Source organism: Hirundo rustica, chromosome 3 (assembly GCF_015227805.2).
Source record: "Hirundo rustica isolate bHirRus1 chromosome 3, bHirRus1.pri.v3, whole genome shotgun sequence".
NCBI lineage: Eukaryota > Metazoa > Chordata > Aves > Passeriformes > Hirundinidae > Hirundo > Hirundo rustica.
In genome coordinates, this window is record NC_053452.1 from 81,968,706 (window position 1) to 81,994,850 (window position 26,145).

Genomic DNA, 26,145 nt, shown 5'->3' on the forward strand with positions numbered 1-26,145 from the left:
TAGAGTTATGGTAGATTTGACTGTTTGCATTGCATGTAAAAATAAACATTGTGTGTAAATGTGAGCATATAACCAAATACCTCTCAATAAAAGATGTCATTTATTTCTGTTCTCTAATGCATCCATTCTATGTCATGCTCCCTCTGCCCCCTCCTCACATCTTACTGGTATTTCAAAACATATGTCAGGTAGCATTTGGGTTTGGTATGTTGAGAAATGGGTGTGCACACAGGAGATGTCTGACACTGTGGCAACAGTGACAAGATATCCCAGAAGTTTCAGCATGACATCACAGTGTGCTCTGCTCCTGTAGCATTTGCTAAGGGAGACTCTTAGAAACCCAGTTTACCTCTGTGTACTGGTTTCTGTGACATAATTAACTATAAACATTGTAGGATATGAAGAGGGTAGATCGTTTCTTGGTTTTCAGGACTTGGTATATTTTCTTTTTAGATAAAAAATTTAACAGTTTAGAGACAAAAGCAAAATTAAATTGCAGTTATACCCTCCAGGCCATCAGCAAGTAGAGTATTAGCCAAAGTGGTTGGCTTGTTTCCTTGTGGCCTCTTTCTTTGTAAAGCAACTTACCACAGTAAGTTTTTAAGAAATCTTGTCCTAACAATCTGTTTGAAGGCCAAGCATGTGACCTCTGGTGCTGCTCTATAATTTCCCGCGTCAGTTTTACCTGTCTGTTGGGTTTTCTAAGGCATTTCAGTGTAAGAGATGAGAAGGTTGTCTTATTATTGGCCTCAAACAGACTCTGAACAGGGGTCTAAATTTGGACAAAGAGAGAAAGACTGATTTTCATTAATTTAAAATTCAAAGATGCATTGACCCGCAACATTAATATCTAATGTCTCTGGTGTCTTACCAGTGGTGATTCCTGGAGATAATTATATTGCTATTACACTGGGAGTTAGGAGAGTGTGAGGGAAACCGAAATAATTTCTTTGGTTGGTGCCTGTGTGATAGCCTTGTTAATGCACCCCAATTACATCTCTTTTATATAGTGCAAATGCTTGCCTACACTTCAGTTTGTAGCAAGATATACTGCTTTCTCCTTTCTTCTTAGGTTTCCTGTTCAGTTCCTCTTTCTCTTTAGCCTTCCACCGTGTATGTATCTTCTAAACCTGAAATAACATTAGTCTGCTGTTTTACTCTTATAAAGGGCAAGGGAGTTGAGGGGAGAAAAAAGAAACATAAGCAAGGAAAGGCATCTCCAGCCCAGCCCTGAAGGGGATTCTGGCTTCTAGATTTTACCTGCTGCTGCAGCTGGGAAACAAATAACTATTTTTGTAGTAATCTTGCTTTTCTTGGGGAAGCTGTGAGCAAGACTTCATCTCCTACTGCAGTATATCTGACACAGTACAGGAAGGTAAATCCTGATGAAAGGTGTATTGTGTGGGTTTAAGGGAGAGGGATTAATTAGAGTCAGAAAAAAATGTTAGGGGTAGTGGTTAAAAATGGAAGAAAGATGATTTGAGAATGATTCAATATTAGGAAATAACAGAGAAAATGTTAATTTATGGTGAAGGGATCATTTGAGCTGGAAAACAAAGATGATAATAGAAGAATATATTATACATTTTTCTGGTTTGGATGATGCAGCACTTGAAAGTTACCTTTCTGTTTTAGAGTGTGCTACAGTACTTCGTGGCTAAAAGGAGAGGAAATGACACATTTGCCAGCTTAGAATCCAGCTGTGTTATTGTGTAGTAAAGACCTAAACCCAGTTCTTTTCTTTCACATATATTAACACTTACCTCTCTTTAAGACATAATAGGATTGAAATAGAGTAAGAGGATATTTTGGTGAGATAGGATGCTTCATAAATTTTGTTGGCAAGAATACCACCTAAGAGCATCTAATTGAGAGCAAGAGCCATGCAAATGACCAGAATGTCACACATCTGAATAAGCCAGGATCTAATCAACAACATAAGTGCATAGTGTGCTGTGAAACACACCTGATAAGCACCACACTTTATCAGCTTAATTTTGAGAGAGGAGATTCACTGTTAAAGAGAGGTTATGTGGCCATTTAGCTGGCCCTATTTATTCTCTCTGGAATTAGGTATAATTCACTTGCTTCATGGTCAGCAAAATAAATCCATATGTTTCTCTATTTAGACCTATGTTTTATAAGACAGCAGACTATTCATAGTGCCTTGTTCGGGCCTTTTTTCACCCTCATCTTCAATGTTGAAATACTGTGAAGGATACAGCTCCTGAATGCTGCAGAAGCACCAGTGTCAGTTCTTTCCCTTTCTGGGGAAGATACAGCAGTATTTTATCAATTCTGATCAGTTGAAACAGATTCCCAAGAGTGCAGAGAATTCCAGTGATATGAGAACTGCAAAAACAGAGCAAAGACTTAGAGTGACATGGCTTTCAGGGAATCATGCAGGAGCAAGTCCTGATGCAAGAGCAAACTGTGAGTGTGCAATGGCCCACTGGAGTGCAGGGCTTGGAAAGGATGGCAGACCTGCCCTCCTCCAGTTCAGCCTCATGACACCTTTCAGCAAGGCTAAGAAGTTTTTAGAAGGTGCATCATATGTTTCAATTTGGACTGCCAGGCATTAATTTCTTCATACCTCTAGCTTTAGGATACAGCTAGCATGCAGTTAATTGACACAGCAGCTTGCAGTGCCTTGTTTATTTTAGGTTAACCTGTGCTTCACCACTGCCCATGCATATACGTGCTTAAATAAATGTTTTTCTGCAGCAGTTAAAAAAGCTCATGATGCAGAAACGTACGTGCTGCTCTGACTGCATGATTAGTTTTAAGTTTAGTGTGGTGATTGCTACAGTAAAATCCAAACTTCATCTGCTGTTGACTAAGAAAATCCTAAATTCCATGGGTTTTTTAGCTCAGTTCACTTTATATCGGTAATTGCAATGCAACATTAGTACCCAGTTACACCCCCTGTTATGGTTTACATTCAAGAGAGTGTATGTAAGACTAGCGAAGGTAAATAATACTGCTATTTCTGTGCCTGTCTTAATGATGGGTACCACAGGAAGTAACATCTGCCATGGAAATAAAAATAGTACAAGCTAATGAGGAAGGCTGGGCAGAAAACAAAATAATGCCGTGAAGTTTTGGGGCTTCTAGATGTAAAGAAACAAAAAGATTAATAGCCATCTCATCCTGAAAGAAAACAAACCCAAAAAAACTTTACCTTTTTCCACACAAAGAACTACTTGATCTAAAATTTTAAAGAATTGCTTGTCTTCATATCAACTAAAGACATGCAGAGAATCATTTTCTGCTGTTTTTGCATCTGCCAGTAGTTTTCTCCAGAAAGCTTTGGCAAGTTTCAGCATGCAACTGTTAACAATAGCAAAGTGATAGCTTGCAGTACACATGCACAGCCTGCTACTTTGGAGGAATCTCTTGCTTTTTCTCATTTATCTCTGTCACATTTCAAATCTAGCTTCATTAAGAAATTAATACATTAGGAAGGATTAGGTTGAAAGAATGCATGCTGATTTCTGGATGGGTTTATTTCTTAAATCCTGGAGGTACATTATCAGATTGAGAAATCATATTTAAAGAATGAAACCTTTACTTCGGTTGAAATTAATTCCACTAGAAATTGAATGAAAGGAATCTAATTCTCTTTCTGCTTCGTTGTTTTGGTTGTATTTCACATTTGCTCCAGCTTGGACAGAAGTGATTTATCAGAGTGGTGTTCTAATCAGGTTCTTCCTGCATTGAAGACTGGAAAGCCCACAGATGCACAGTGCCTTGCACATTGTACAGGGGAGGTCTTACCTTTTCCCAGCCTTCTCCTTGAAGTTCTGGGGAATTTCACTCTTCAGATGATAGGTCTGCTGAAGCCAGGTTTTTCCCAGCTTTCGTTGTCACCTCTTGTTCCTTTGCTTCTGTGGTAGCATAGCACTGACCAAAATTATGTTTCCTGTAAGACCTTAAAGTTGTTTGAAGCGCATATTCATTGAGCTGTAAAATTCCCTGCAGATATATCTGCTAAAAAATGACCTTGATGTCCTGTGGAGTGAGTGAGGCAAGAGTCCTTCACAGAATGTCCCCTCCTCCATACCCAAATCTGAGCCCTGTAGGGGTTAATGGGTCAGACTGCAAAGCTGCCATTCCACATATCTTTGTTCTTCAACCCAGTTTGCTGGGTTTTAGTTTGTCGGGGCAGCATGGTTCCACAATCCGTGCTTCTGTTAGCTTCATTATTGCCTTCATGATACAGTCTTGTGCAGCACAGTGCTGCTGTGTTAGGCTGAGAGAGTATTCTGGATGTATTTTAGTTTCTGTCTCCTTTGGAACTTGAGCAGGATAGTGATAGTCATGAATGCTTTTAGATTGACCCTATACATTAGTTTTGTTATTTCATTGAATATTTTAAACTTTGCTTGTACCACTGTATCTGTTCTGTCAATCTGTATGTCTATTGTAGTATTGTTTTAGTGACCTTTTCAAGAGACTCATATTCCTCTAGGGACATTTTTGTTCAAAAACTTTTGTTTCTATAGTAAAATATTTAAGACATACCAACCTAGTGGTATGAAGTTATGGTGCTGTGAGCACAGGCTGATGTTTCCTTGGTTTTCTTAGACCAAAACTGCAAAGGTGGGTAGATAGAACACTTTTTCTTGTTCTGGTACATACTCAAAACTAGACTTCTCATTGCATGGCATTTTAAAGTATGTTGGGAAACTTTCCCTGTGTGAGAGAACATGAAACAATTATTATTGACATGCTGTGTTAAGTGGCTGCCATTGATGGGCTGTGGAGGGGATATCACAGCAGCCAAGTCTACCTATATCACCTCCATGCCACAGGGGAAACAGGCACGAGTGACCCAAGGGTCAGCTGTTATCACAAGAGCCTGGAGTACAGGAGAAAAAGACCTAACCATCAGTGTAACAGAGGACACCTTTGCTGCTGGAGTGTAGCCAGTGAGTTTGCAGGCTACCTGGAGGCCTATGGGGCAAGTAAATACTGTACTGTCAGGGTAGGCTTATCTCAATGCTTGCTGGGTTCAGTCATCTTATAGGTCTTTTCTAATCATAATGATTCTGTCTCTGGCTCCTCTCATTCTTCTAGTAGTGAGCACGCTGCTTTACTCTCCAATTTCCTCTAAAAATGCCTCCCCAAAAGCCACTTCAGAGATCTAGGGGTAATATGCAACAGCTTGGTAACATTCAAATCTGGAAAAGACAGCTGCTTTTTTATGGGTCTCTGGATTCAGTGGGAGCAAGTGTAAATATAGCAGTTAATGTTCTCTCACGTCTCTTCTCATCTAATGCCATCTGCTTTGTGTCCGTTCATTCACACTGGTGCCAAAATGTATTTCTGGAACAGGGTAGTTGTGCATCAGCAGACCTGATCCCAGATTGTTAGGTGAGAACAAATATATAAACTGTATGATGTGGGTAGGCAGGTGAATTCTTAAGATTTAATGTGGCTATTTGTAATCAGCCGTTGCCAGTAGTTGCTAATCCACAGGGTAATGGTAACAGTTGTAAGTTGTCACTGCTTCTGGTGGTGGCGTGGGAATGGAAGGAGCAATTTCTCTCTGGGAAAGGCTTTATTCCTTTGACTGCTCTGTCCTTTTCAGCACCTATGGCAACACCAAACTTCTTGCAGAGTTTATCAGAAATCACATATTTATAGAGCTGGGACCTAGACATGGTGCAGATGCTTTAATCCTCCCACTCGTTGATCTGTCTTTATTTTACAGGAGTGAGAAATGTGTCAGGCAGGGTTATGGCCTTCTCTGTTTATGCACATTGTCCCTGTAGTGGTATTAGTGCATTATTAAATATGGGGATAAGAGATATGTAGGTTCAGTTTTATTCACACAAACAGGTTTATATCACTTTCTCTGATTCTTTTTGCAAGGTGGAAGTGTATTCTATGTACAGGGCATTTTGACTGCAATATAATTGTAACCACACAAGCAGTTGTACTAGCTGTAGTTATTAAGGCTCAAGCCATAACACTTAGCACTAGCTATAACATTTGTAGCAATACAAATCTGGATGTGAATTAGACTGGTCTGAGGCTTTGAGTATATGTTATCTTTCAAATTCAGCTGTACATGTGGAAAAAAACACTATTCTCAGCTTTTCACTTTCATTTCCACCAAAGATTTGTCTCTCCTCTGTGATCTGCCAGCAGAATTGCTTGTGCATGCCCTCCCATTCTTGATTCTGGGATAAACTCATCCATTTAATGGATGAGACCAGAGGGAGGGGGCAGAGTTTGGTGTATCAGTCTGATTTCACCAGACACTAGGAGAAACTCTGAAGTGGTCTTCTGTGGGGAGAGAGGAATGGTAACTTGCAGCAGAGAGATACCATGAGCCTGTGAGATTAGTATCATCCAGCACAACTGGATCTAGGAGCAGAGGTCTGCCCACAGCTGTCCTTGTCTTTTTGGGAAGGTTATTCTCCCTCTGTGCACATGGATGGCATGGCATTGCTTGATTACCTGTCAGCCTTGAGTGGAAATAAATTCAGCATTTGATGTTGATTGTAGGCTGTAGCCTTGCTGGTGTGTAATCAACATTTCCTTTGCAGTCGTTTCATCATGCCTGATTTCACACTAGCACATGTGCAGGATTAAAGCATGGGTATCTCTCTATGTACAGACTGTCTCTTGCAAGAGATATGATTTAAGATAGCCATGTAAGTTGTGGTCTTCTAAAACACAATGTAGCATTATGAACTGTGTGTGGTAGTGTTTAAAAATTGGTCTAATGTTCAAAGAAGACAACAGTAAAATGTCATATAAGTTTAAGCTTCATGTTTGAACTGGCTGGTGTTTTATTCTTTGTTGTGCAGTGGAAAAAAACACAGCAGTCATATTTCAGGAAGCATTCAGAGATTTAATTTCTTCTGCTCAAACTGAGGCATACATAACTACTTTCAACACACAATTTTCCTTTATAATTATGCAGGAGTTAACAGAAGTACAATTCCCTCTCTAAAACGGAAGAGAAATTCTGTATCTTCTGCATACTTTTGTTTAGCTCTTAGGAGAGACATAGGTATTAAAAATCCTGTATTGTCAGCTTTGAGAGATGTACATAGGGATTTTTATGTGCCATTCACTTGGACTCCTTAAAAGAGAAGAACATAAGGACAGTTTCAAAGCTTGTGTTACAACATCAGAATACAACTTTTGACGTATTATTTCCTGTTTTGTGGAAGTAAAGATCTGGCTCCTTCTGGTTCTTGCAGCTGATTCAAAGATTGAACTGCTTTTTCCTTGCTTAGCTGATTTGCAGATTTTATTTCTTTAAAATTTGTTGTTTAGCTGCTTCTATCATGCTCCTGCTTCTCTTACAGCAGTCATCCACCCTGCCAGCTCACCTAGTGTTAGCACTTGGTAGAAGAGATTTATTTTCACCAGCTTCAGCCATTTTGGAACCACCTTCTTTTATCTCAAAATTTGTTAGGTCTCTATAGTTTTAAAAATAGTTTCAGAAGTTGCAACTGCTTTCTTTCACCTCGTACTCCTCGGTGTTTGGACATATTTCACTTGACCAGGTTGCTCATGGCAAGTGGGATTTGAACTAGGAAATCTTTATGGTCTCTTCCACCCCAAACCATTCTATGATTTTCCTGAGAATGCCATGAGAGCACATCTTCTAAAACTGAACATCACTACCTGGATTTCTTACCTTGTCCTGACTCCAAGAGATTTTAACAAAGTTGATGCTGCTTTATTGTTTGCCAAAAGAGTGGTTTTGTAAAATGTATCTATTGTTCATTAGTCTGTGGTTCTCTGGTGCTCCCTCTTTATTAATATCTCTCAAAATGCTTGAAAATGTGGAGTTTATGTTTGTTCATTATCCAGAGGTCTTGGCATCTTCTGGCACTGTGGAAACTAATGGGATAGAGGGCTAAGATGCACTTGATACTCTGTGACAGAGTAAGATTAAATCTTCAGAAATAATTGAGAGGGAAGGAAAACGATGTCTCCTGTCATAGAAGCATGGATGGTAGAGTACATAAATTGTTCTTAAGGGTGGATTAACACTGGCACTCCTGAGTGCTTTAAGAAAGGGACAATGTGCTGAGGTAAGGTCAATAAAAATCTGATTAGAGAACTGACTTTTATTCTGAATTTAGTAATAAACCTTTGTTGATGAGACAACTGTTTGGCACATTATTTTTCTTTCAAAATGTACTCATAGCAGTGAAATACTGGATGTGCAGACTTTGCTGAAAGCTTTGCTGCTGAAGCTGGAAGAAGCTAGTGGTTGTCTGTCTTGTAGAGAAAGTATCCTAAGAGATGGAAAACTGGGGGAGAACCACAAAGTCCCATTTTCCCAACCTATAATAATTCATTTATTATGTAGAACATATAGTTTACTGCTGTTTTGATATCCAACTACATCTACAGTTGGATATCTAAGCAACTGTACACTATATATAATAAAGCAGTATATAAGCAGTAAATTACAGTATAATTGAAGAATATTTTACATCCTCCCGATTGAACTTTGGATGGATAAGGTGAAACTTTGTAAGTGGTTTGGTTTCATCTGATTTTGTTCTGAAGTATTTTCATGAGTTGCAGGTATTTTTTAAAACAGCTTGATTTGCATTTTTTTTTGGTATGTCCGCTGTAGGGATGATCTAATGTGCTCTTTTCATTCACACTGGTAATAAATATAAACACAGACAGTCATAAATTATTACTTCTGTTGCTTTTCAGTTTATTGGGCAGTAGGAGAGCCTAGCAGTCTAGGGAAACATTATGTTGCAAATAACTCTCTCAAAGGAGACAAAAAGTGTATTTCATACATTATAAAATATAGCAAGCAGTCAAATTAAACAAATATATCCACTCTAATGGCACTTCAAAACTGTGTAGCAAAGGAGACTGCAATCTCAGGCAGAAAAATCTGCTTAAAATTTTGAGTCTTGTGTATTGAGATGGTTATTGTGCTTCTTGATTTTTCTGTTTTTTCCTTGCGATACGAGGACAAATCTCCCACATTGTTAAAGTCAATGGGAGTTTTGTCTTTGATTTGACTGGTGCCAGGGTTTCATCCCTAGCTGGTATAACTTATGACTCTTCCACATTAGTAAGATTTTATGTTTGCTTGTAATTATGTAAATATCTCTATTCATCTGAGCAATTATATCATGAGAAAGGTGACAAGCATATTGATTTTGCTTTCAGTTTTTGTCTTTGAGGGTGGGAATCTTTGGCATAGTGGATAAATTTCCCTACATGATGAGTAGTCTCTGGCTTTTACAACACCCCTTGGTTGAGCTGACAGATATTATTTTGATGTAGCAGCTAACTGCTGGAAAATGCTGATGGAACTAAAAAAAAAAAACCACTCTATGGAAATATGTCAGTGTGATGAGATTTTCATGAGAAAGCAGGCCAACTTCTACCCTGGCTAGTCAGCTGCTTGCTGGCAAGGTTTTCGTATAGACATTTCTGAAAATGGCTGTTCATTAAATCATTGGAAGGGACGTTAGAGATCATCTTGTCCCAACCTCCCACCACAGGCAGGGACACCTCCCACTAGACCAGGTTACTCAGAGCTCCATCCAGTGTGGCCTTGAACACTTCCAGTGATGGGGCATCCACAGCTTCTCTGGGCAACCTGTGCCAGTGCCTCACCATCCTTACAATAAAGAATTTCTTCCTTATGTTTAATGTAAGACATGAACATTTTTGTTTCTGAATTTTAGTTCCAGTTCAGAAGAAGAAAAGAATGATTTGAAAATGTGGGAGCTTTCAGGGATCTCAGTTTTGTTGTCTGTACAAATCCTTCCATGTAGTGACTGCAGTTTTCTACTGGGTTATTGCTGTTAGTCTTGGAGTAGCAAAAGAGTGTTCAGGAAGTGAGTTTGCTTGACTTTTTTTCTATTCTTAACCAAGAATTGTTGTCATATTCCATTTATTCCTTGTAGATGTGTTATTAAGACAAATCATTTGTTTGACTGATTCTCTGAGAACCATCTTATATATGTTAAAAATTGCTACCTTTTTTTTTGCATCCTTTATAGCAGACATATAACTCTTAAACATGCTGTGGGCACAGGATCCGAAAGGAGTGTTTTAACTCTGTTTTATCCTATGTTCTGAATACTCAGTGATATTTTATGCTTGCATTCAATTCCTTCTGGTTTATCATGCTTCATGAGTTCTTTAGTCACAGCGTCAAGTAGAGTGGTGATTGAGGGTCAACTCTGAAAAGCCAAAGTTGTAATTGATGATAATTTTAATCTTCACTTAAGTGACTGTTAAAAGCTCTTGCAGAGAACAAAGAGGAAGTGTCTGTTTCAGAAATTCTCTCCTTGTATGTTTTTCATCGCACAGGAGAAACAGATTGTATCTTTTCAGAAGACAGTTGTGTAACCTGGTAGTCATTTCTCTTTCTTCTTGTGTTTTTGTGAAGGCATCTGTACATCTGTTTTTCTGTCTTTGTGATCAGCAAAAAATATGTGAAGCATTCTCCTTGGCAGATAAAAATTTGGACGTGTCATTTTCAGTCAGCCAGCTTAACTTTCTGCATTAGTATCCTGCAAATCCTGAAGAAGGCTCAACAAAACCAAAACCAAACAGGAGAAACTGCTGCATGCATGTGACCAAGAATGAATGAGTTTGGGACAGCAGAAATCCTATAGGTCTCTTGTATTTGATAGATCACCTTCCCTCTAAGTAGCTGTTAGACAGTTCACTTAGTGCACTAAAGAGAAGAGGTATATCATGTGCTATCTTCTGATCATATACAAGTATTTGTCTTCTACCCTTGGGTAAGATTTTGGTTCCTGGTTATTTCAAAATGTAAGGCATTTTTCTTTATGACTTTGGACTTTCTATCGTGACTTTGGAATCAGGATTTGACTTACAGTGACAGCACTGTCCAAAAAACTAATATTCAGACAAAACAGGGAATGTATCAAAGATTTAATCTAAGCTAGTTTTGAAAAACTATCAAATAGCCTTTTAAGTTAGATGAGATAAACATTTTTTGTTATCCTGGGGGAAAAAAAGTTGGTTTTGAAACACAGGCAGTGCTTGAGCTAAAAAAAAAGTTTGGGAATTTTTAGGAGACATGTTAGGTAGAGAAGAGTGGAAAAATAACAAATACAGCCTCTGTTTTCTCATTGCAGTAGTGTGTTATTAAGTAAAAATATTATTAGAATATATAATTTCTGTTGATACAAATAAGCATCTTTGCTTTACCTGCAATGTTGAAATACTAATCATAGTATTGTTTTTGCTTCCTTTTATAGGTTGCCTTTTTGAAGATGTGAAGAACAACGATACCTGTGTTGAGAACTACTGTTAGATTTATTTTCAGCAGAAATGTGTACAGATAACTTCCAGTGGTGGGGCTTCTAGAAAAAAATCCCCTGGCAATACAAAAGAAAATGGGGTGGGGTGGGTGGGTATATTCTTCATGTCTGAATGTGTTTCAAAACCAAAGACAGAGATGACTTTTGTATCCAGTGCATTCTTACATGTCATTCTAAGAGTGACTTACCTGTCACTTCTATGACATCCAGCTGGGATGACTATTTTGATGTCTTCACTGCCAAAAGGAAATTCCCTGTGTATCTTGTACTACCTTTACCAGTGTGTGATAGCAGTGTGTATATCTTTAGGAAAGTTCATAACTGGTAGCAAATATTTTAAATTGTCATGAATGCTAATGTGAGTTGTTTACCTTCTTTGTTCTGGTGAAGTTAGAAGTCCAGCTTTAAAACATAAAATCTGTTTTTTGTAAAACGTATGTGTTTATCATGTATATTGTTTCTGCATTAAGGTTTACCTCTCTACTTGAGAGTGAAGGCAGTTTCTGCATTCCTCCACCATATGTAGATTTTTAAAAAACTGATAATGTTTTGGAGAATCAAGGTTTTATGGTAATATGGAATAATTATTATTATTATTTCAAGGAAAGTTAACATGCCCTTTACTCATTAAATCATCCTAATGAAGGAAGTGATTCTACAAAGTGTTAGACACCTTGGTTTTACACATTCAAAGAGAGGGAGCTGAGGCCTCACAGCACCCACTCTGGATATAATTTTTCTGTTATTATTTTAGTTTTCAGTATTGAAGGAAGAACAAAATTCTTCTCACTTTTGTATTCAGGGACTAAATTATCTAGCTCCGAGATATTTTGTCTATGCACCAATGTTGAGTCATTTTATGAATAAAATATTTTTCTAAATTAGTTTACCACTTTTTCTGCCTAATTTCTGTGACAGTTTCAGCGTCTCAGAGTATGACTGAACAATTTGCAGAAGGAAAAAACTCATACCACACCAAAATATTCCAGCTTCAAAATCTTTTTCAGTCTCTTTAAATGACCCCTATTCTTATTTTGTATGTATGGATCAACCTTCGTAACAGCCCCTGTGGTGCTGTGGTTTGTGGCTCCAACATCAGTATTTTGACAATATCTGAACTTTCTCATGTCTCCCACTCTGCACCCACATTCCCCAGTAAAGAGGGGCAGGAGGTTAACAGGGGGGACACAGCAAGGACAGCTGATTTGAATTGGCCGAGGGGATATCCTGTACCATACAGCACGAAACACAGTAATGAAAGTGGTGGTAGAGGAAGAAAGGGGGAGAGGGGAGTCTTCCAGTTTTGGTTGGTCAGAGAATACCTGAGTATTGCTCTGCTTGTGGGAGGTGATGAGTTGCTGTCTTTGCATTGCTTGGTTCCATTTTTGTTTGACTTTTTTTTCCTCTTCATTTATTGAACTTTCTTTCAGCTCACAGGTTTTCTCTGCCCCATCATGCTGGTAAAGGAATGAGGGCATGAGTGGGTAGCCACAAGGGTGCTTTCCTGCTGGCCAGGGTTGACCCACCACAATTGGAAGTAAAGTTATGAAATCCCCAAAAGAAAAAGAATAAATCTTTCTGTTCCAGCTGCCCTCCCATTTGAGGACATTTTCCTTCCCCATGTTCTCAATGGCCATCGTTGCCTGTCTGTGTCTGTACCAGCAGCAGGGCAATTTGACACATTTAATGTCATTTTTCCCTTTTTTTTTATTCTAGCTCTGAGACCTCTACTGACACTTAAATTACTGGAAAATATCAGACCACGTATGATAATATATAATTGTCTCAATTGTCTTTGCATTTGAAAATAGATTAATTTGGCTGTGTTCAGAAAATAAATGATTGTATGCTCTCCTGGGTACCAGGCAATATGTTATTTAGAACTCCTGTTTCTGAAGACAACTTTACTGGGTCTTTTTTCTCCCCTCCTATTTCTTATGTCACCTTTCTTACTGAGCCAGTAGTGGATTTGAGGTTTGACAGCTTCATTTGACACTTTTTTGAAATCTCTCTGCTTTATAAAAGCAAAACTTGGCCTTTGTTATCTTTGCAGTGAACCATGAGCTCATATTAAAAATGGACTTAGTTTAAGAAAGACTGTTGAGTTCCCCTCACAACTCCTTCGTTGACCCTTGCCTACCACATGAACAGCATGATATTTTATTTTGGTGTTTGCTTATTAACATCAGCATTTTGAGAGATAGTGTGACTGCAAAGTACAGTTAGTTACTGTGTTATTCGCTTTGCATCCAGAGTTAGTGGTACATCTTAGTCTAGCTTAAACACCATGTTTGGATACCACCGTAACAGAAAGTTTGTTTAGTTTTGAATTATGCAGAAAATAGCTCCATGAAGATGGAAAAGCAAGCACCAAGATAGGGGCTGGCCTAGAAGCTTTGCCCTTATGAAATATTTGGTTCTTCTTATCGCTTGCCCTCTCTCCCCAGCATTTTTATCTCTTTCAGTCTGCATTTCTCTCTGCAGAAGCTGTCTTAATTTTTGCTTTCTGTAGTGTCAAGCATGTTATTAGTCCTGAAGTAATAATAATTAATCAATGATCCCAACCCACATTAACTGAGATACTCATCCTTTCCTAATGAGGTTACCAAATACCGTATGGCACCAAGAAGATATTAAAAATGTTAGCTTTAATTCTAATATGTTACTGGTTTATAAATCTGGCTATTGCTGTGGTGCAGAAAACATGCCTGTCCATCAGACCAGTACTGTACTTGCCATTAGCAACAACAGACAACAATATTATTGCTGTCATTAATGGGTCACAGGGCAATTACATTTGTGTAGGGCTTCCTATTTCTTCTTAAAAAGGATGACCATTTAACTGGAGTAGTAAATTGGCATACCAGATTGAGTCCCAATGAGGTTCTTTTAATTCCAAAATTATGATGGCTTTCTAGCTTCATTTAAATCCCTGCCAGAGTAGGTTAGGATAAGCTGAATAGTAATAACAAATGGGTTAATCAAAGAGTTGTACTAGCCTTACCCTATGAGTTGGAGGGCAAGTTCTCTTTTAACTCCCTTTTACTTTTCTGTGTAGAGAAACTTTTGTATATAAGGGACAGCTTTAATTAAAATTTACAATATATGATTCTGCTCTCAAGCATCCTGGATTTAAATGCAAATGCTTTCCAGTAATTTTTTTTTTGTTTTGCTACCTTCATCTTTGTTCCTCCAAAACATCACTTTGTGGTTTCAATTTTAGACTTTGTGTCCTATCATTGCCCTCCTAGCCAAATGTGCTCCATTATAAATGACAGGTAACTTGTCTGAGGTACTGCTTTAGCTCATCAACCTCAATCCTTTTGGTTTACCTCCATGGATTTTTTTGCTACCATTGAATCACTGTCATAGAAGTACTGCAAAATCTGCAGATGAACAAATTACAGAGACATTGAGCAACTCTTGTCTTTTATAACAGCTTCAGTTTATTCACTCAGAGCAGTCTGAATTGCCTCATAGCAAATGCCACGGAACATTTGGCAATGTTCACAGAATATCAGGCATTTTGCAGGCCCTCATGAAAATGGCTTAGTAGCAACATTTGTGTCTTCTAATACCTGAGTGTGACTATGAGTGTTGAATAGCATGACATTTTTCTTACTGTGGATCGCAGTTGCTGCGTCCAGGTCCCACAGTTCTGTGGTTCAGTGTGTTTGCCTGGGGTTCTCTTAACAGAGCAGTAATGCTATTGTCTCACTGCCACAGGCTTTATTCCCATCCAATTGTCTTACACATGGATTGTGCTGGTCAGATTTGTATTCTTAGGGATAGATGCTTCTTCTACCTTCTTGTATTCAGTGATGGTATAAATATATATGTCAATTTGTCACTGTAAATAGAAGAAAACTTTTTTTTTTCAAAACATAAAACTTCTCTAAGTCTATCTTATGTGCTTTTAATCACTTCCTCAAGACTGCGAAGCATTTAGTTATTTATCTTCTTTTGTGATAACTGAGTTTTCTGTAGTGCAGGCAGGATGGCAGAGCTGCAGATGGGCCCTACCACATGCTTGTGGCAACACCACCAGCGAGGGGCTTGTGAAACAAACTTTCCACCTTCATTACTGACATCAGGTTATTACAGCCCCAATGGGCTGGGCATCTTGTCTTTTACTACATGTGTGTCCTCACTTCTCAATCTCTGACTGTACCATAAGACTCACGACTTTCTCATCAGCAACAAGGTCATTTTCTCAGCAGTGCAGCTGGGAAAAAAGTCCCTGTGTGATCATCAGCTGAGTTACACAGATGAAGGGCAGACCATCAAACATGATAAAGCTGATGTAGCTGTCCCGAATTTAATGGAGTCATTGCCAATTTATATCAGCCAACGATGTTCACTGCAACAGGAGGAAGATGAAGTCTCTTGTCTTCCCCTGTCAGTCCCGTTTCAGAATATAAAATTGAGTTGGCACATGGATAGAAACAGGGCTGACTCTGTCTGAGAAAAGCATGAGAACACATCTGGACAGACACGGAGTCAGTTCTATCACTGAACCGTCATAATGAGAGAGCTCTGCACAGCTCACAAGTGTTGTTCCTGCAAGAAAGGACATTGGCTGTGAAACAAGAAGACGGAAGAAAAAATTTCAGTCAGTGTTCTATCAGGCCTGTATGACGGAGTCCTAGGTTAATAGGCTTATTGAGCGTATCCATGATGCAACGGCTCTACTCTCAACTTCTTTGTCAACCTCGTCAGAAGTTTCCAGTTTCTATCTGTGACTAATGGGAAGCATGACATGCAAGAATCTAGTTGTGTAGTTAGTGTAGGCTGTTTGCTTAGATTACTTGACTTGTCCTTTACCAGGCTTTGATTTATGTGAACATAATATGAAAAGGGCAAGAACAGTCCTTTGTCTGAGCTTTGAAAGAAAACTGAGGTATGGGACAATTTACAGCTTGTGCTTTGGTGCTGAAAGGAGGTTTTGTGAATTTGTTGGAATAAATATTCTCAAAGACGTGAAGGAAGATGAAAATGCACTAAATTAAGAGAGCCTTTTAAATTTATGGCTGTTGGGAAGAAGATACGAGTTGCTGTTTGAGTTGATTCACAGTAATTATTAAGATCATATTTTGTGGTTGAGATGCACAAAAACAGCTTGACTGTTGCAACCTCTTATCTCAGGAGCACAAAGAGCGGTGGCTCTTCCGATCCAGCAAACACAGCTCTGGCACTCAGGCAGTTCTCTGTGCAGGTAAACAAGGCGTGAGCAAGCCCCACATCACGAGGAGGAGGGCTCTGTGAGATGCTGAGAAGGAAAATATATTAACAGCCTGCCTGAAAGAGACATTCATTCTGTCCTTAAAAGTGCTTTTTAGATTGCAACAGGCATATAAAGAAACATCTCAGTAAGCTGGGGGTTTTGGAATTGGCATCATAATTTGCAAGTGAAAACGTGTTTCCTAGGTTATTTTTTTTTTTCCAATGATCACATGAATGCAAAAGAATATCTCGTAAAATAATGCTGATTTATTTTGCAAATGTTTCTAGTTGTCTGTGAATTTATTAGTGAATGCATTACAATCTATACCTTCCTCTTCTTCTAGATTTTGACACTTGCTGAGCAAGAGTCACCATTTACACAAAAGTATATTAGGTAGAAACTAATTGCAATTTTTTGTTACAGTTACCAGAAGTAAAGAAGACCTCACATGGGCTATTTTAGTGTATCATTTCACATTTTAAAGTGGATTTTTGTCTCCTACTCTACTAGGCAGATGTTGCATTACTAGAATTAACAATTTTTTAATTTGGCCATAGAACATAATTTTAAAGCATTTTTGAAAGACCTGGAATTCAGAACCTATGAGACTTTTCCAGCTCTTAAACCCAATCTCCTCTAACAGATGGCATGCTTCTACATGATTCTCTCTCATATGACTACTTTCATATCCTGATCCCTTGGTTTGATTTTGGTTTTTTCTGTCCCACTATCCTTACTGAAAACCTGACTGAGAGTCTGATTCTTCTGATAGGAATCTTCTGATTTCTGAGGTAAGTATATCCCCAGGTGTAGTGCACCTGTTTGCTGTTGTGCCAACAGCATTCTTTAATATAGGCAGTTTCCTTCCGGGGTTCTTAAACCTTATTTCATGCTTAGGGGACAATTCTATCTCCTCAATGTTATTTATTAATGGTTTCATTCCCAAAGATAAACTTGGCATTCTACCAAATTCTGTGTCTGCCTACTTGAATTAATCTCCGTTGTGTGGGAGTGAGCAAATTGTGCATGAGGTGTGCATCTTTGCAAAGAGACATTAATGCTTTCTTACTTCTTTTGGGGATACCTCACTTCATGTATTTGTGAGTGCTCCTTTTTTTTTTCAAGTCTGCTGGAGGCTGGCTCACCCCAGCTCTTCCCTGCCATTTCCAACTGTGGAGACCTAAAGAATGCCATTATTCTCTGGCAGTAGAATGCGATTATTTCATAAGTGCATGACCTCATGCTTTGTGTGTTGATCCTTTCCTTAGTTTTTCTGATCCTCATCTTTATTTATGATACTTCTGACTGTCACATCAGCAAGTGTTCTTATAACATTTCTAGTGAACCATGCTATGGTCACTAGTAAAAATGTTTAATAAGATCAGCTTATAGGCAGAACTACAATCCCATCAAGCCATTTACTTCTCTTTTGGGTTTCTGTTGCAGATTTGAACCTTGGAAGTTCACCTCAGACCTCAGCAGGAGTCAGGATCTTGATGCTGTCCTCCTGAGCCTTGTGCCAGGACTGATCTACTAAGCAGAATCAGCCCTACAGTTGTTATTGACGCTTACTGGGCAGTACTTGTTCCTGACCATGCATGAAAGACAAATGCTCTAGTCCCCCTGCTGTGGTAGAATATTATACACTTGAGCTATTAGGTAAAAATTGCAGGTAATCTCATTCTTATTTAGCATTCTTTGGGTTGCTGGTCAATTTGTGTTTGTTTTATTTTGGGTTTGTTCTATTTTGTTTTATTCCAGAGGGGTTTGTTAGTTTTAGTTTTTGGTACAAAGATTCTAATGAGCAAATGCTCCTTAAAAAATGCAGTGTTACACTCCATCCTTCTGCTGTGAGTACCAAACACAGCCTGATGATAAACTGAGACCAAGTTATGGGAGTGGGAGCAAGACAAGGGTCATATTCCAGAGTTGTTAATGGAAAGTGTTGCTGGCCTGAGCTTGGATGCTTGAAGTTACAACTCTGATAGCTGTGTCTATAGCATGGCTACAGACAGGGCCTAGGATGATTTAGACTTTTCCTGCCTGAGTGTATAAACTTTCGAAGTGATGTTTGACAGACCTTTGACATATCTGTGCTTTGTTTTTTCCACATGTAAGGTTATTTACATCGCAGGCTAATAATAATGTACTATATCCTATCTAAGCTTTTTTTGACTGCGAACTCTCCCGATCCGTCACTCTGCGTGGTGGGAGTTTGTCAGCGCTGCCGTGTCGGAGCAGCTTTGTGCCTTCTGTAACACTGGTAGCACCTAGCAAGCATGACCTACCCTTGCTCTCTGCAGAAAGGAGGTGCAAAGTGCCTGATTTCGTGATCTTGTGGGGGTGAGCATGGAATGGTTGCGTGCTTGATTTAAACGTATGACCTTGGTGACTCGGTTAGAAGAGATGAGTGACAGAAGAGTGCCTAGGAGCAGAAGGTGTTCAGATTTGCCACAGTCCAGAGTTCCTGTGTGAGGTCCCTCCATAAGCAAAGAGGCCACTGTGAGAAGTTTTTCTCTTGTGGGGAGTGCAATAGCTATCCTGAGCCCAGGTTTTCAGGTGTCTTGAAGAGAGGACTTGGAAATTATGGACTTGATTCAAAGCTCCATGAGATAGGATTAGAGACAGCAGTTGCTCGGCCACTGACAAATTTCATTAAATTTTTGTTGGAAGGAACTTTTTATTCTACAAGCTGTGTTTAAAAACATTTAATACACACCACACAATTTTTTCCCTGTCACTAGTAGTGTTTCTCAAATGCAGTCTACACTCATCAGCCAAAGGCTGGTTGGTCTGTCCTCAGGATGGTCTGCATTCCTCTGCCTACCATCCCCAGCTAGAAAAGTTTTGTCTTGCTTAAGCCTGTTTCAAGTAACAATCCATGTCAACTTAGCCTTGTTCAAAAATAAGCTTGCTAGGGCTAGTGGCATGGCTTCATGAGGGGAAGGACAGGTGAATGAGCAGAGTTCCTGTAGATTAGTAATATGGTTTATATATTATATAGTATTCTTTATTACACTCAAGTGCACAGGAATGCATTATGTACAGCTGCAGAAGGTAAGCCAAGATATTATTAGTTATTAATTTAATATGATCCTCTAATCAAAGATGTTACAGTAATGGACAAAAGGACACATGCACATTTGCATTTGATATTTTCTGCCTTGAAGTTTTAGTCACATAATCTCAGCATGGGTGTAAGTGTTTGGTGATGTATATGAAAATATTTTTGACTATTTAGAGGAAAGCATTAAGGAATTCTGAGATTGTCATGTGTTTAGACAGCCTCTGAAACAACTTCAGAGACCAGGCTCACTATGTCACTTAACTGTACCTTCTGCATTTGATTTCATTAAAAATTCTAGATCAAAGGTCACATTAGAGCAGTCTTATTACTGACATAATTTCTTGATAATAAAGCACAATTTTGGCTTCTTTTCCTTGTAATGAAATGACGTTGCACACACTGCAAAATTATGGTAATTGTATTTTCCTGTAATTCATAAAGAGAATAATAGACAAGCAACAATGCACTGGGGCATTTTATTAGGAAATTGAGAGCCATATTCACTAGTTTTTCAAGATAGCTTTTCTCCTTCCCTCTGTGTTTTTGTTTTTCAGAATTGCATTGCTTTGGTATCATCTCACTTCTGCAAAAGGCAATTTTGTTAAATGTATCCCCAAATGCACTGATGAAGTTATAACTGTTTGGCAAAGACTTGGAGACAAAGATACTGCTGTGAAAAATGAGTCTTGTCAAAAGAAAACTGATTTGTAAGCACAAGATGTAGACAACATGGTCAATGTTGTATTATCCATTTGTCTCCCACCTTCAGGTATATCCACCATTCTGAGGTAGCTTTCCCATATCAGGAGCATCTATACAGACTCTGTCCACCCTTCTTCACTGCCAGATGATACCAGAATAGAGATTTTTGCTATCTCTTAGCACTATGGCTTTTGACCAGTGTAACTGGATATCCTAGGGCTTTGTGGCTGGCATTCTGGGATTTGGACACTTTGTTCCTCTTCGTGCATCTGTACCTGTCTATATCTCTGTTGTTCAGCTGTGTCTACAAAATGAGAGAAGAGCACAGTCTAGTCTTGAAAGAGATATTATGAGGAGAAACATGTTGAAAGACTGTGAGTTTCAGGCTAAGCAGTCAAGGATTTAGTAGATGAAATAAGGATTTGATACAGACTGTTTCTAAAAGAAGGTGTATCTTGTTCCAGACTAATAGTTGTGTGGCATTTTGGCACATAAGTGCAAAGCTGTTGCTCCCAGTGTCTGCTAGGAGATCATATTATTTCCTTCTCTTAACTTGTAATGCATTTACCCTGCATTTGATTTATGTAGCCAGGAACAAGAAGTGAAGCACTTACACGGGGGAGATAGGTAAATACTTGTATTGGTTCCTTGTATGCCAGAGCTGTTAAAAGCTAAATTTTCAGATCTTTAACTCACAGGATGGTGCTTCTAAAGAGGATGCCTTAAACCTGTTTGTATGTATTTATTAGTTTCACTACTGTTTTATTTCTGTGCTGTTTAACAGCAGCTGATATCTTCCCATGTTTTTTCAGAATCCCAGGGTATTTATTGTAGCAACTGTTCTTTCATTGGGATCAGCAGAGTAGCTGGGCTTCTCCAGCAAATAGACTGCAGGTTTATGCTAGCCAATGAGCTAATAGTTCATGCAAGCCTAGGGAATTTTGCTTTTTGTTAAACTGCAGCAGCAGAGTTATACTCTGCTTTTTTATTTTTGTTTTTATTATTTTTATTTATTTTTATTTTGTTTTTTTTTTTTTTTGTTTTTATTTTTATTTTTGTTTTTATTATTTTATTTATTTTTATTTTGTTTTTATTAATGTAACATTCAGGCTTCTTAAAACATGTGCTGCTTGTTCTACAATAAATCCATCTGTTTGAAAAACAAAAATTAAAAGGGTTACACAGTATGTGTGTTGCTTTGATCACAGACTTGGAATTTCCTGCCTCATATAAAGGAGCATGGATTAGGATGTAACTCCAGTCTAACACCCAGATCTAACATTTGCCTTGCAAAAGCGGGGTCAATCCTGCAATCTTTGCAAGGAATTCTAGGAGATCCCTCTTCCAAAGTGGAAAAGCTGCACTTAAGATGCTCAGATAAATTGTCAGGGGGTGTCCCTTCTTTTACAGGCAGCTGCTAAGACCCAGGATGCTGTCTACCCTTGTTGCCACCGACAGAAGCATAAAGAGGTGAAGTCTCAAGTATGTGCCATTTTTGTATAATCTGAGTTTCATCATATTAGCTGAGCTGAACATCCTACAGCTCATTAGGAAGGGTATGTAATATAGGAGGGTTTAACAGAGGTGCAGGCAGAGAAATGTCTTGTCCCTTGTAATAGACGGTATCAGAAAAAACTTCACTTTTTTGCTGTTGTTGCCTTGTTGTTTGGTACTGCACAAGAGAAATAGCGCCTGAAGAATAAGGCAGGGTCCAACAGCAAATACTACATGAAACAGGGTAGAAAGCTAAAAGCTGAACTCTTCCAGTGAGCCCTGATGACTGCATTCTCACTAAACCCCTCCTATCGAGGCTTTTCCCGTTCATGCACCATGCAAATACTCTGATGTCTGTGCAACCTGTATCTATCTCTGAAAGTGACACCAGCTTCTCTGGGCAATTACTTTGGCCATTTTGTGCTAGAAATGGTCCTTTAGCACTATGCTAAATTTAAAAATAGCATATTTTAAATTACTCCAAAAGAAAATTTAAAATGTGACAAGCAAAGGGTGAAGGAGATGAAGGGAGAAGAATTAGAACTAGACGTCAGGAGACGTTCTGCACATTGTTGCAGCAGCCCACTTATTAGAGGGTAAAAATGAGCCAAGGCACAGACTTCTTGTTAAACACAGCATAAAATGGGTCCTGGTTTATTCCTCTCCATGGCTTAGTCATCTTAACTCAAACACTGACTCTGGCTGCAGCAAACTCCTACTGTAGGCTTCCCTTGCAGCCTCTGACTGCTGGTTATTTCCTGCCAAACTATGCCTGTATGTATCAGTTTGCAGATTCTTAAGTGCAGGCTTTCACCCAGCTAGACTGTGACTGCAGGTTCCAACAACAGGCTCTAACTGCAGACCCAGACTGACCTTGCAGCAATGATTATCTCTCCCCAGGATCCTGCATCATGAAGCTCTCCTTCAGACTCCTCAAGTTCCTCCCCCATGATAATCCTCCCCTTACTACCTAACCCACTCTTTTATCTCACCCATCCTTATTGGATACAGCTGTGACTCCTCAGGGGCGAGGCTGTCTTGGGTAATTAACACAGCTGTTACTTATCAGGGGTGAGGTCACCTGTATTCCCTTCTCCTACAGCACATAACAGAACCAGAACCACCTAACACCCCTTTCTCTCTGCAACAGAAAAAAAATCCCTCAGTCTGGCTCTTCTCTGCAACCAATGCAAAGGTAGTTTAAATGCAGCAGAAATAGACTCACACAGTTGTGAGGGGGTTTTAATTTCCAAAATCCTTGTTCAACTCAGGTATCCAAAAGATGCACAAGCAGAAGTCCCTGCAGCCAAATCCAGCCCCACAGATTGTCACTTGTGTAGGTATCAGTGCTGAACACTTTCCCACCCCACGAAATGCAGCAGGACTTCTGCTTTGTAAAGTTTTGAGTGGTTGCACTTTACTTGAAATTCCCCTGGTTGAGGGTTCATGAGGTCAGGGGTGGAGCTGAGCTTCCAGGCTAGCACATAGAAGGTATGAAAGGTATATGTTCCTGGGACACCTCTCTAGTTCTCTCTGGTGGAAAGGTGAGGTGAGGAAATTAATCTACATGGATCCTATTGCCTTTTTAAAAATAGGAGTTTCAGTTTAAGAAACACACGCTTATGAAAGGTTAACAGATCCATGAACTGCTTAAAAACTGGAACAAATATAAACACTTGCAAAACACTTGAAAGTGTTTGTAAAATGCTTTGTAAGTCAGAAAATGAAAAAGAAAATTACATGAAAAATTTAATTTAAAATATTATTATTTTCCTTACTTGTGTAAGGAAATTCCAGTTGGAAAATTATCCAGTGTCAGAGGGGCAGCACTGAATGCTGTTGGATATCTGAGCTCACAGCTGACAAATGTTTTCTAATTTAGGGCCAAATTAAGTCCCCATTTGTACGAAGCAAAGCGACACAGAGTGCCCGGGCAGGTGCAAAGGAGAGCTCTTTATTGCAAAAACCAGGCCTTTTTAAACAGTTAGGCCTTTTTCAGTTACGTAGTTTTAAATCATAACAAGTATAATCCAACCAACCACCATACACCATGATGTGAACATGTAATGGTTATTTAACTTGTTTTTCTACCTCTAATTCCACAGTCCCACTTAGCCAAAGTAGCAGCCCTGAGCCATGACTTTACAAGGGCAACAAGGCCCTTATTTTATAAGGCTTTACTTATATGCAACACCCATTTATGCCAGCATGTGTCCTCAGGAACTCTTTTCACTTCATCAGTGTACTTGAGTCTTACCCCTATGTAGCTGAGACCATAAATGAGCCCTTGAGACGCTTTTTCCTACTGAGAATTCTTTCAGAGCCTCATCATTATTTAAGTTCTTTCCTGAATAACGAACAGGCAAGACACAGTAGGCAGAAAAGACTGACAGGTATGGATGTGCTGATATAAAGCTATGAAATGTCTTAAAACTTGATGATTCTGACTCTATAACAGATAACACTCTTAAAATTAATCCTAACTGTCTACTTCCCACGTTTAAGTCCAATAAACTTTGGGAATCCAGAAACTTCACATTATTATGGCGATGAATGGGCCCGATTACAGCATATATAACTCTGTTATTCCTGTGGAAGCTTTTCAAAATTGTCTTTCAGTGACTTCTTTCCAAGCCTGGGTAGACCAGGTCATTACAGCCGGACATTTGTGTGGAGTAGGAGAAATGCTACGTGTGAGTGTGACCTTCAGGCAGTCGCTGTTACGGGCATGTCTCTCGTGGTTGCCATGATGAATGATGTTACACTGGCTAATTAAATCAGTGCACCTCATTAATGCCTTGCAGCTTCTGAATTCCTTGTCACTCTCTAGTCCCATGGAACACTTTCCGTATCTGCTCTTCTCAGGCAGACATGCAATTTTTTGGCACTTCTTTCTCTGCAGAGATACAGCAATTCCAGTACTTTCTATCTGAAAGTAAGTTTGAGAAGTGTATTTAGTACATCCAAGAAGAGAATGTTGAAAGGTAACCAGTATCACCTCCTGCTTCCCCATTAAATTTATTTTCACCATTTCACAAATGAAGACCCTTCTGCATCTTTTGGACTTAAGTCATAAGGTAAACAATGGAAATAACTTTTTTATTATTATTTAATGTGTCGGGAATTGTGTTAATGCAGGGAGAGAACAGCTGCTAAGAGATGTTCTGTGAAAGAATGTAAAGAATCCTACAAGGACTTTCACTGTCTTGAGGCACTGACAAGGATCTGAGTTAAAAATATGAGAGACAATATTGCACCCATGTCTATTGTGTGTCTGTCTCTGTGCTTGCACATAATAGGGAGAATTTTTCTGATCTCCTTGACTTCTACCATCTATTAAATACATAATAAAAAGAGGTTTAAAACCTTTCCCTGAAAACCTCCTTGTTTTCCCACAAAACTATTAGCGTAAGTATCTATTGGAATATTTTAATTCTCTTGGCAATTTTTCATTTTTTCTGGTTTTTTCTTCCTCCCAGTAAATCATGTTTTCAATGCCACCTCAGGATGGAAACAAAAACAATTTGGTGTTTTGTTACTTTTAATTTTTCCCCCTTTCTCTTCAATCTTTATTTACATTTCTTTTCACAGGCAAAAAGGGGAAGATGAGAGAAGGAATTTCTTCAGTTAAGCATTTCTCTGGAAGAAATTGGAAGAAGAAAACTTCTACAACAGCTAACTGAGCAAGAAGGAACAAAACAAGAGCAACTTCCAATGTTTTAGCCAAGCCTAGGAGCAGCCCATGTCTGGATTGCTTGTTGTAATTCAAATGCATGTTTTAATGGGAGTAAACCCACATTGGTTTGAATGCACTGAATACCACTAATTCCCAAACAGAGGGCTTCCTGGCTGAAAGCAAACACCAGCCTTGGCTTGGACTCTGGTATAACTGTGTTTGATCATCACACTCTAATGCCCCCATCCACGCCAGGGTGTAGGAACAAAGCCAGGCTCCTCCCTAGGACTCCTGTCTTGCCTTGCTTGATTGTAATAAGACAAAGGAAGGATTCTGGCAAAGAACCTGGGACAAAATCTCTCCCTGCACCTTTAGAGCCACTAACTCCAGACCCGATAGCTGTGCTGCAAGAGGGAAGGGTGAGAAATAAACAACTTGACCTGTAGATTAGACTGGACTGCTACCAGGGAAAACACTGGGATGACTACACCCACAGCATCTTGCTTAAAGGTTTGCCCAGGAAGCCTTTTGCAGGTCACTGAAATCTGCTTTCTCCTGACCCTGCAGCTCTTATGCAGGACTTGTCCTGCCTTTTTTGCACCATCTGTAGTAGGTATGTTAGTAAAGGCCGTGGTTACAAAAGAAGTCCTCAGGTTGTGTTGCATCATCT

At 39.1% G+C, this 26,145-nt stretch overlaps 1 protein-coding gene across 4 annotated transcripts in view; it reads left to right on the forward strand.

Moving 5' to 3' along the window:
• The window catches only part of UBE3D (ubiquitin protein ligase E3D), a 79,007-nt gene extending 67,624 nt beyond the window's left edge, over positions 1–11,383 (forward strand). For 2 of the 4 annotated variants that reach the window (XM_058419821.1, XM_058419822.1), the window contains one exon: positions 11,250–11,324. In XM_058419821.1, coding sequence (XP_058275804.1) covers positions 11,250–11,262 — 13 coding nt within the window. In that variant the 3' untranslated portion in view covers positions 11,263–11,324. Of the gene's footprint in view, positions 1–11,249 lie in introns of all 4 variants that reach the window. The other 2 variants (XM_040058839.2, XM_040058841.1) reach the window with 2 other exon arrangements.
• The last annotated feature ends 14,762 nt before the right edge of the window (positions 11,384–26,145 follow it).